Genomic DNA, 10,963 nt, shown 5'->3' with positions numbered 1-10,963 from the left:
TGAAATTTAGGTTGTCCTATGGGTTTTCCACCTGGGCAGAGGGCAACCTGGGTTCCATTCCTCAGCTTCAGGACTGTTTCTGCATTTTTGGAGTTACTGTTTAGCTTTAAAATAAGACTAAAAAAACAGTTGCTCCTGTTCCCACAGGTCCCAGGAACTCTGCGCTCTCTTCTCTGCTGCGCTGTGGCTTCCCCAGGCAATATTCCCCCGTGGGATATCCCACAGCCCGAGGCATAGAGCCCTCTCCTGGAAAGGGAGCCTGAACCCATCCAGAGCGGGAGCTAAAGGGAGCCCAAGATCTCTCGCTTTCCAAGAATTCCAGTGACCAACTGCTATTACAAAGACAGGTACGCTTATACAGCCCCCTTATTGCCACTCAGCTTCCACCAGGCACTGTAGATGTGACAGCAACACATGGAACAGAGGGCCTGGGTCTTCACCCTGGGAAATAAGGGTTTGATAACCCAAACTCTCTTCTTCTGTCATTGCTATAATGTATTTAAGTTCTGGCGGCATGACTAAACTTTCAGTTGTGGAACCCTGATGACTCAGTCTGTGTATTGTAAAACTAGTTTCCTGTTCCTGTGCCTCGTTAAAAAAAAATCAGTACTCATTTCAGCTCGTGCTGACAGCTGATACTATGAGTAACACTAAAATAACATTTTTCTTTTCAGAGTGTGCTTTGAATAGAGTAGCCTTAATTTAAGAATTATTTTAACAGTTTATTTCCTAAAAATAAGTAATTAAATCACTCTTTCCAAACATTACATCCATACACAAGCTGACTCACAGTATGAAGTTTCACCAAAGCTATGGCATGGCTGCAGTGAATTCAATGCAAAAGTAATAATCTCAATTTACATAGAGACCACCCTCAGTGGCAAAAACCCACCAAAACCTACACAATAAAAATAGGAAAGAAAACTTGTAGGATTATCCAACAATCAGCCTAAAAGCACAGGCAGGCTGGAGAAAGGATATTAGTCTTTAAGTCTTGAATGGCTCTAGAAAATTCTATAGCAGGGATGGAATTTTCTATTCAATTGCATAGGGCTTTTTAAAATACATAAAGGTAATTACAAAACTTCTGTTGGGATTCTGCTTACAATGTGGTCAAAAGAGTCTATGATATAACTGAGACTAGAATTTCAGGAATGCTTTTACATGTTTTTAGTGTTGCTCCCTGCAGATCCATCCTGTACAGATCAGGTTATTTACTGATTAAGTGCCTGGAAACAAGAGAGGTTACAATATGAAATATGTTCAAAACCCTGGAATTAATTTTATATCTTTTGCTAAGAGAATTAGTAGCACACAGCACAACTGGCCCAACATCTATAGATCTGTTTGTAATTACTACTTTCTACTATGACAACTTTCAATCTACTACGATACGGTTTTCCACTGATTCACGACAATGGAAATGTCACTCTGGCTCGGTACTGTTCAATGCCATTTTCAGAACAGAATATACAAGCTTTGAAGTGACCAATGAAATGCAGCAATTATGTAGTTTAATATTTGTTTTGCACAATTTGAGAGAATTGTTACAAATTCCTTTAAGCACTACAAAATGGGAAGTACTGTACATAAGATGTAAGTTAATTTAAACCTGCTTCGCCATAATTATATGTTATGCAGTTGACAAAGTTTTGATATAATCAATGGTATAGAGGTCCCAAAATAAAATCTTAAATAGTCACTACATAAAATATCCCTTTAAAATATGAGTTACACACTGCAAGAATCCTAGTTTATCAATAATCATCTATCACTAAAGAGTAAGTTGATAAAGGATTTTCTTTCACACATCTCTTGCCTCTCCCTTCCATCACGGTGCTAAGCCCATGTTAGCTGGGCTAATAGAGCCGGGAGACTGAGCGCAGGAGAAGCAATCGAGACTGGTGTGTCAACAAAGGCACCAGATGCCACTGATGCCTCTTCCACGCTTCAGTCCTCAGGCACCACAGCAGAACCAGGAACTCTCCCGACTCCAAGGTTTCCTAGTAAAGCCAGATTTGAAGAGGCTCAGCCACTTCCCTAAGTGATAAAAATAAAATGCTGATACATTCCACTGCCAAATAAGCCTGTAAGATCAGAATTACATAGTGCTAATGTTAAGCTATTTTATTCTGGTTATACAGTCCTTTGGACAGATCACATTCAGCTGTTCATTTAGCCTAGCACAGTCCTCGCTTAATTAATCCACAGAGTAAGTTCCTTTCTAACAACTGTTTTAATACAGTGTTAATGAAGGCCCCTAATTTAACCTTCTGCCCCTCCATTTAAAAAGTGATTTTTAAGTATCATTGAAAGACAGCACTTGGATACTAACAGTTCACTGCAAAGACTTCCACTGAGAAGAAAACAAGAAGGTAAAAAAAAATACTCCCTACCCCCCCACACACAGAAGGGATAAAAAAACCATACCAAATAAAGGTTTGTAGCAGATTTTTACTTGTAGAAAAGCAACATTTTAGCATAATTTCACAATAAAAAGGTAAGATCTGTCTGGAGTTATACAGACATGGTGTATCAACTCAGAATGCAACAGGTAGAGCATACTGTAATAGTCAGTATGAAAGGTATGAGATAGACTGTCATGTTTAGCCAATTACTGCTGGTGCCTCTTTGTGGATACTTTCTTAATTACAGGGCCTCTCTGCTTCATACATGTCAGCAGTATATTTTGGAATATAAAAACTGGAAGTGTTAAAATACACTGAAATGTGTATGGAAAAAAATCAAACCCAGGACCAATTTCTCACTACACAATAGCAGCCCTATCAGATCATTGAAACAAATGGCACCTTTTATGTAAAGTATCTGTCCCATCATTCTACTCCCCCTTATATAAAAAAAGGAAAAAAATTGTCTTGATATAGAAAGTTGTTCCATCTTCTTGCTTCTGCATTCATGCAACTTCATTATCAGGTTTCCTTATCCAGATAGTAAGCTGTAAAACGAACAGTTACTTATCGTGTGGCTTTTCCACCATCTTCAGTGCTAATCTTCCAACCATTAGCAAACTGTATATGGGGAAAAACAGAATTAAATAACAATAAGAATAATTTGTCAACTCATTTTCAAATACTTTCCATGTAACTGGTGCACAGAAACAAGAAAGATACACAAAATATGATTCACTCCATCTCAGTTTAGTTAAGCAAATAAGAAATCACACATAGGAGGTTAAAAGGAAAAGAAAAAGTATACCGTGTTGTACCTGACACCAGCAATTAGACCTGCAGGCATGAATTTTCCAGAGTTGTAAAATCTTGTTCCCATGACAGCAGTCAGTGTTCCAGATGTAACTTAAATGAGAGATTACACAGTCCAGTCAGCAGAGACACATGTGTGTGAGAGAGATGCTACAGGTCAAAACTAACAGAACAGAGAGAAGTAGTAGCATCAAGTAAAAAAAGTGAAACAGGGTTATTTCACATGTACAAAAAGTGAATACATTGTGTAAACTTTGGAATGCCTTAGTATGTGAAGCATAAATATTCTAAATCAAGTTCTAGCAGACAGTGCACTCCATATGCTTCTGCACACACTCCTCAAATTTCTTTGTCAAAATGTGCTTCTTTGGAAATAATCTATGCTACAGTGCTCTGGAACTCACTCCTTCCCTGTGCACAGGCAAATCACTAAACCTGTGTGCATAATTCCCCCACTTCTTGTAAAAGGGAGAGAGCATTTTCATGTCTAACTTGTAGTAACATTCTGAGAATTAACTAATCTATGTTTGCAAAAGACTTCAGAAGGGCAGTGTGCTATGTAAGTGCTAAGCATTACCAATCCATTTCAGCCCTGCACCACCTTCCACCAAGATCAGAGAGTTAAAGCTATCCACCCTGACCACTTGACATAGAGACAGGAGCCAGGTAGTTTCACTGAGCCAGAGAAATAGAAAGGCTAAACCCCGGAACACTGTATCTCAAAGAAAGATGGAATACTAAGAAATCCATATGGAAAAACATACTGATTAAATCCTTAGCTTTAGCATGCGTCTGCTACCCAGTGGTAACAGCTACACATTAACATGCTGTTCCAGCTACTCTTATCCTCTACCACTGCTTCTATGTGATGGCTGGTCCTGCAGGACCCAGCTCATCTTCAATCCTAGCCATCCTTGCTCCCTACCACCACCCTAAATATTGACCTTGACATCTAACAGTCTCATATAAGTAGATACGTAAAAGACTGGGACCACAGTCTAATACACAAGAAAGAACTAAAATACTTCAGTATTCAAATACCTCAAGTTCTAATCAGTAGCCAGCCTTCAAAATATGCACACCTCACTAAACGTAATTTTGTCTAAGACAACAGTAGAACACACCTTCTCCAAAAACTTTAAAGCATGAAAAGGAGGAGGAAAAGACTCCATATGCTACTGAATTACAGGAATGTATCTGTCTCTCACATTTGGGAAAACACTTTGTTTCACTCATGTTAAGCTTGCTGTATTTGCAGTTTATTCCAGCTACTTCGGCTTGAACATGCACAGCTTTTGACCTATCCAGTAGATGTGGAAGTGGACTGCACTGTAGACAATACTGAAGTGGAGAGAAACGCTGGGCTCTCCCTTTCACTTCTGGCTTCAACATATCAAAGAGCTAGATGCTATGTCACCGCTTCAGTGAACAAATGCTGGAGTCAGTGGCAGCTCTCTAAGCACTGACTAAGCAGTGACTCTCCGTAGTTACCTTCTCAAAGTCAGGGAGAAGGGAAGCTCCAGTTTGAGAAGAAGGAAGAATAAACTGCATTACTGAAGCTCGCTTCTCTGTAATTTCCCCAGGCATGCAACACCTTTCTAATTCCATGTATTTGTCATATATAAAAATAAGCCAATGACAGTCTGCCATTTTCAGCGATAATAAAATAACCTGCTGGGGCTCTGGGCAGGGGAATCACGCTTCCTGAAAGGCTCCAGCCTCCTGCAGGATGCTGAAAGTAGGATCCAGCCAAAAAGAGGACACACAGAGGTCAGACATCCATTTACTAGCACTTCCCTTGCACTATGACCCCTCAAACACACCAGTACGAGACATGGGGCATGGTGGCAGTCACCAATTCAGCCAAGCCTGGGGACTGGAACACGGCTCGTGCTAGAGGACTGTCATGCACTGATGTCTTCTAGAGATCAGGAGAGGAGAGGATACTACTAACAGACAGCAGCCAAAGGATTACATAAAACACACGCTTACAGGTATCTGAGATACAGCAGCCTAGCAAGTGTCAGGCGTCAGCTGAGCTGCAGGAATTATCTACATATATTTGCTCAGCCCACTTCAATTGCAAGGTACCCTAACTTATTAGAGAACGCAAAAAGTTCAAGTCATGTTATTCTGCAACTGGCATAAGCTTTAGGCACGCACAGGTTGAAGTGATAAGTGATAACCGTCCTAACTTGATCGCAACCCTGAGCTCTAGATGGTAAATGGCAGAAAGACAAAAATTGCATTTTGGAGATTCACACCATACTACATACAAGTTTTTAAACATAAAATTCTTATTTGATTTTTTTTTTCCTGAAGGATGTGAAATAATGGTATTTGGTTTGATTATTTTTTTTAAACCGCGTAAGTTTCACTTTATCCTAGCACACATTTTCCTTCACAATCTGTAGGGTTTTTGATGTTCAGAAGACAAACTCTAATGACAAATAACAGATATTTTCCTCTCCTGTTGTAGAAAAGGAACAAAAATGTAAGTTTGAACTACCACCCAAAGCACTTTATACTTCTTGCAAAAGGGATGCAGGAATGTAGTGAGAAATCACTGAGTAAGACACACTGAGACAAACAGTTTTTAATATGCATTTTCAATACATTCTTTTAAAAAATAATTAAGTAATGCTAACAGTTCCCATTCCAGCGAGAGCAGTGGAGTTTGGCCACTAATGGAGATTTTTCACTAAAACACAAGTTTAAAGATTGGACCAAAACTAGATTTATAACGCCATCAGTTTAACTCTTCTGCAAAGACTTTTAGGAACTCATTTTAAGTATCCAGTTATTTTAGGGTAAGTATAATCCCTTCTAATTAAAATTGTAAACGACTTACTCAGAGAAATCCAAACATTATTTGGATTCTGTGAGAGCTGATAGGCACCCAGTCCAGCCAAACTCCCAAAGAAAAGGCCAGCAGCTAGCGATGGGACACTACCTGAATAAATAAAAGATAATGCATTTATTAGAAGCTCAGAAATAAACTTACTCATCAGCTTCTCTGTTTTGTGAAACACCAACAATGACAAAGAAAAGATGGGCATTCATTGTTATAAAGCAGATTTGAGAGGTTTTTTATCTTTTAAGATATTAAGACCACGCTGATCTGCACCAAGAAACACGTTCAAATACTCCTGCATAAGACACAAATAGCTTTAGTATTTAATTATTTAACAGCAAAGCCATTAATACATTTACGATGGAAAGAACAGCAAGAAAAGCAAAAGAATTGGTGTTTTCTTTGTGTAAACTGAAGCATGTTTTTTCAACACAGTAATATCAGAATTTCTTGAGAAGCAGTAAAGTAGATGGATTAAATAGTAATGGTTTAAGATCAGAAAAAGGACATGTGTCCTGAACTGGGCAGGAGGGCATGCAGACAAAGAAAAAAGTAGCCAAAGGAGAGAGCAGAGTTGAATAAGAGAGGTCATATCTCTTAAGTACACCTGAGATATGATCCAAAGGTAACTGCAGACTTTGGAAAAAGGTTCCCTGGACTGGCCTAAACTTTGGATCAAGTCCTGAGTATAAATGATAATCCCAAGCTACCAGAAGATAAAGGATACCACAGCCAAATCGGTGATTTCTAGATTACATCAAGTAATGAAGTGGCATAACCACTGTGAGTGGTGAATGCCCTGAATAAGGTTAATGGAGAATTCAGGACTTAATGCTGAAACAACAAAGTCGGTACCGAGCCCGCGATCGGGACGGTTTTCCGAGATGAGTAACTCAATAACAACTAATTTGTTATTAAGCAAGCATTCTTTAATACAGCGCTGGGCAGTACTGGGGATTTGTCCACCACAAGTGCTCCAACGGGTTAGCAAAGCACCTCAGTTCATATACAGAAAAATCATACAATCATACAATCAGAATTCTAAAAACGGCGGTCTTATGTGGATGAGTTCCCGGAATTCATTTGCATAGTCCAAGCATGCGCAGTAAAATTAGGGTTAGGGTCTTTTTACCCTCCGGTGGTCGTTCATAGTCTTCCTCACACTGTCCGCTAGTTGAACTTCGGGCTTCCTTTGTCCATACAAGGTCATGGAATTGGCTCATCCATCCTTTGGCCTCGAATGTTACAAAAGGGTCAGTTTAAACTAGTTCTTTGGCACTTATCTTGACACAAATGTCCCGAGTCCCTGTTATCAATGATGTACTCAGGAGGCATAATGAGCTACCTCAAGGCCCATTTGATCTTGTCAGGAAGGGAGTTACACGTCTTGAAACATCCTATTATCAACTCTGCTCAGCAAATAACTAAAACTATGCAAGTAAAGCTTTTATGTATCACAGTAGGGTCTCAGCCAGGGACCGTCAGTGATTTAACCCTTCATTCAATGCTAGTGAGGGTGGTTTTTTCTATACTCCATTTTTCACGTCACCTTTAAAGGCCTTGAGATTGCAAAGCTAAGCTGATAAAAGATCTCCTCTCAATGTTAGAGGAGGATCACGTATTGCTACCAGAAAGTAATCATTTTTCAGTCATCAATAAGGCAGCTGTAACATTGCTTCAGATCCTGCTTTTGGTATAAAAAGCAAGAGATAAAGATGATAGAAAGCACCAGATACGCGTGCATGTGCAAGGAAAAGATGCACATCCTAGTAACCGGCTGCTCTGGACAGAATACAGTTTAGCAACCAACATGCGGTAGCTACAACTTCTTGCACAAGCCTGGGAGCCCACAGATGGCCATCATATCCTTGAATTTTACCTCAAGGCATAGTTTAAGCAGCTATGACACATACACTTACTAGGAAAACCATACCACCTCTGGCTCAGGAAGTGCCTGAGTCTCAAAACACTGTGACCCAGAGATCTTACTAAATGAAGAGAGAAAAATCAATCAATTGATTGCTCTTGCTTGCCCTGTTCTTATATGCTTCCCAAGGCACCTTACTGCTAACCTCTGTCTGTGTGGGTACACAGACCCGGTCATAAAAGAACAGATCACCATCTTAGCTCTATGGTTTAAAGTTCCATTTTCTTTTGGTTTCTCCAAGTTATTAGTAGGGATACAATAGCTTTTTTTTTCCTCCCTGCAAGTCACCATGCAAGTTCCTGTTCCCCCTTCAAAAATCCTGTGTCCTGGATTCCCTTGCCCCAGCATGACCATGTCCTCCCATCTGGGAACAGAGGATAAAAAAGACACCTACCATTTCGTAATGGCCTCAGAGAAATACAGATGCAATTAGTTACTCAAGTTCTCAGTATTGTCCTTCCTGCCCTAAACATCACTCACAGCCCGAAGGATAAATCAAGCCAAGAGAAAGCAGAGTGGAATAGGCATTAGCATCTGTGTAGTCAAATGCACTGGTTAAGATTCTTACTGACTTCAGCAGCGCACCTTCCTATCGCAAGCACTGAGATGGCTTAGGGATTTTCAAAGCTGAAAGAGAGAGTATTGCAGCACGGATGAAGCCACAGTTCTGTCCGGAGGAATGCAAACTCAGACAAAGGTCAGGAAATGAAAGCAGTAGGTCAGAGGGTAAACTTATGATGCAGAGCCCAGAAAAGGAACAAGCTTAAGGACTGATTTGAATTGTTCAGCTCTACTCCGAGAGAGGATCCTTCTGAAAATTCTCTGCAGCTTCCAGTATACTGTTACCATCAAACATTAAAATGAAAATAAAACTCTAAGGAAAAAAATGGTGATTTATGTCATTTGAAGATACAGAACACTTGTAGAATACTTATATTTAAAATAGCAGGGAAGAAGCCTTTCTGAAGCAAACTTACTCAGTTCACCCAAAGAGCACAAAGCAGAGGGAGGGTACCAGCACCCCCCAGAAAGCAGATTGTGGGTTTATCAGCCCAAAGCACCAGCTCAACCCAAAAAGCACCCCACCCCAGCAGCAGCAAGCGATCAGCACATGGCACAAACTGATAAACCTTACATCTGCGGGACCTTCGAGATAGGAGGCTTTCGTAAAAAGCCGCCCAGTTCACAGACGGTTACTGGGGGGCGGGGGGGAGCGAAGGGGATACCAGCGCCTTCCCGCACCGTACCTGCTTTTGCATAGCCCATGAGCCCTCCGGATGCCACCAGGGCGGCGTAGCCAAAGCCGAGCCAGTCCACTGCCATGCTGAGCGCTGGAAGAGAAATTGGGGTGAGGGTCGGTATCTCTTAATTTTTTTTTGGGGGGGGGGAAATCGCATTTTGCCGCGGGGGGCTTTCCCACGAGCAAGGCCTGCCTAAAGCCTAAGCCCCAAACCGAGTGCAAGAGATGAAACCCCATTTGCTGGGAAGGCAGCGCTGGGGGCGGCGAGGCGGACTCTGGGGTCAGCCCCGCCGCAGGGGGAACGCGGGCGGCGCTCACCTGCCCGGCGGCCCCGCTCCACAGCGGCGCGGGGCGGAGCAGGCTGCGGAAGGGGAGGCGAGGGAGCAACGCACCGCCCAAAGCTTCCCTTTTCCGCCCCTTCTCAGGGAAGGGGGAAGGAAAACCCAAACAAAAGGAGCACAACAGGCAGGGTAGGGTGCGTCCCGCAGCCTGGGGGTGCCGAGGAGAAGGCACAGCTGCGGGGAACTCCCCCGGCCCCGGCGGGGGGTGGTTGAGGATGCCCGGGCGCCTCCGCTGAGGAGATACCTGGGTGCAGGCGAGGTTTTGTGCGCTTGTTCGGTGAGGGGCAAAGCTCCCTCACGACTGCATTCCTGTGCACCCAATCCATCCTAGTCCCGTACCAGAAGTGGGGGTACGTGGTACAGGTGAGAATTTGGGGCTGGGTTTTGGTGTGGCATGAGCTACAGCTCTGGGCAGCCTACGAGCTGCTTCTAGCTTTGATCAGCTATTTCAGTATAGCCCTTTTAGGGAAGATGTAGAGGATTTCTATCACCTTCAAATTAGAAGCACAGCCAGTGCAACAGAAAAAGGAGTCTTCTGCTGTAGAAGTTATGCAGTGGTGGGAGATGGAAAACATCTTGTAAAGAAAATACTTCACATTCTTTTTAATCTGGAAAAAACGTAGATATTTGTAACTGTCTACCAAGATAAACTCTTTCTTTTTTCAAGTGCTGAAACTGGCTTTCTTCACGTAAATGGAGCGGTGTGATTTATTCCAGTTGGCTATGCACTTACCTCCCATGGACATTTAACCGTATAGAAAGAAAGAGCACTCCTCCGGGTCCCTGAGCTGAGGGGCTTCAGCACCTCTCCACAACAGAAGGCACTAAACATCGGAGGCCTGTGCTTTCTACAAAATGCAGTGTTCTCCAGTTGCATTTCAGATTTTCCCATCTTTATGAATTAGCCTAATGTTCAGAAAGTGGAGAGTGGTTTAATTCCCTTGTTGGCCTATGTGGTTTAAATAGAGATCACCTATCTCCCTGCAAAGTGCCACAACCAACACAGATGTAAGCTGTACTGGATAGGGTTCCCTTTTCTGTTGAAGCTGTGTAATGGCTATGACTTTCAAGTTTCACTGGGCTCTGCTTTGTAATCCAGCTCCGGGGTTCCTCAAGAGGAGAAGCAAAAAAACTGGAAGAACTCCACAGCTGCTGAACTCACCTGAGGCTCAGCTGAGGTGCTCCTCACCAGGCTGTTGTTGCTTGCAGCCATGGCCCCATCTACTCTACCAGCATCATGCACGCTCACCCTTTCTGACACAGGAAGAGCTTTCTCACCGCTGACATCTCCTCTCTCCCTGCACTGCTGCCTCCCCTAAGGGAGTTCCCTGAAAACTAGAATGGAAAATGCCCTGTAAAGGAGCACATGCACAAGGAAAA

At 42.3% G+C, this 10,963-nt stretch overlaps 1 protein-coding gene across 3 annotated transcripts; it reads right to left on the bottom strand.

The window, feature by feature from the left end:
* Window positions 1–2,436: 2,436 nt before the first annotated feature.
* LOC104252778 (transmembrane protein 14C) lies at window positions 2,437–9,580 on the bottom strand. 3 transcript variants are annotated; one of them, XM_059815345.1, is made up of 5 exons: window positions 9,561–9,580; window positions 9,250–9,333; window positions 6,073–6,174; window positions 3,217–3,314; window positions 2,437–3,029 (listed from the first exon to the last, which is right to left on the bottom strand). In XM_059815345.1, the coding sequence occupies exons 2-5, from the start codon at window positions 9,323–9,325 to the stop codon at window positions 2,976–2,978; spliced, it is 330 nt and encodes a 109-aa protein (XP_059671328.1). In that variant the 5' UTR covers window positions 9,326–9,333; window positions 9,561–9,580; the 3' UTR covers window positions 2,437–2,975. The 3 variants fall into 3 exon arrangements, with proteins under 3 accessions (XP_059671328.1, XP_059671330.1, XP_059671329.1); XM_059815347.1 differs by having other exon boundaries at window positions 3,227–3,314; XM_059815346.1 differs by lacking the exon at window positions 9,561–9,580 and adding an exon at window positions 9,456–9,504.
* Between the last annotated feature and the right edge of the window lie 1,383 nt (window positions 9,581–10,963).

The sequence above is a fragment of the Gavia stellata genome, chromosome 3, assembly GCF_030936135.1.
Source record: "Gavia stellata isolate bGavSte3 chromosome 3, bGavSte3.hap2, whole genome shotgun sequence".
NCBI lineage: Eukaryota > Metazoa > Chordata > Aves > Gaviiformes > Gaviidae > Gavia > Gavia stellata.
This window is presented reverse-complemented; position numbering and strand designations above follow the sequence as displayed.

Coding starts and splice junctions, on each gene's coding strand:
- LOC104252778 (XM_059815345.1), bottom strand. CDS start 9,325: ATGGCAGTGGACTGGCTCGGCTTTGGCTACGCCGCCCTGGTGGCATCC. Junction 6,175..9,249: donor CATGGGCTATGCAAAAGCAG/GTACGGTGCGGG, acceptor TTATTTATTCAG/GTAGTGTCCCATCGCTAGCT. Junction 3,315..6,072: donor TAATGTTTGGATTTCTCTGA/GTAAGTCGTTTA, acceptor CTCTCATTTAAG/TTACATCTGGAACACTGACT.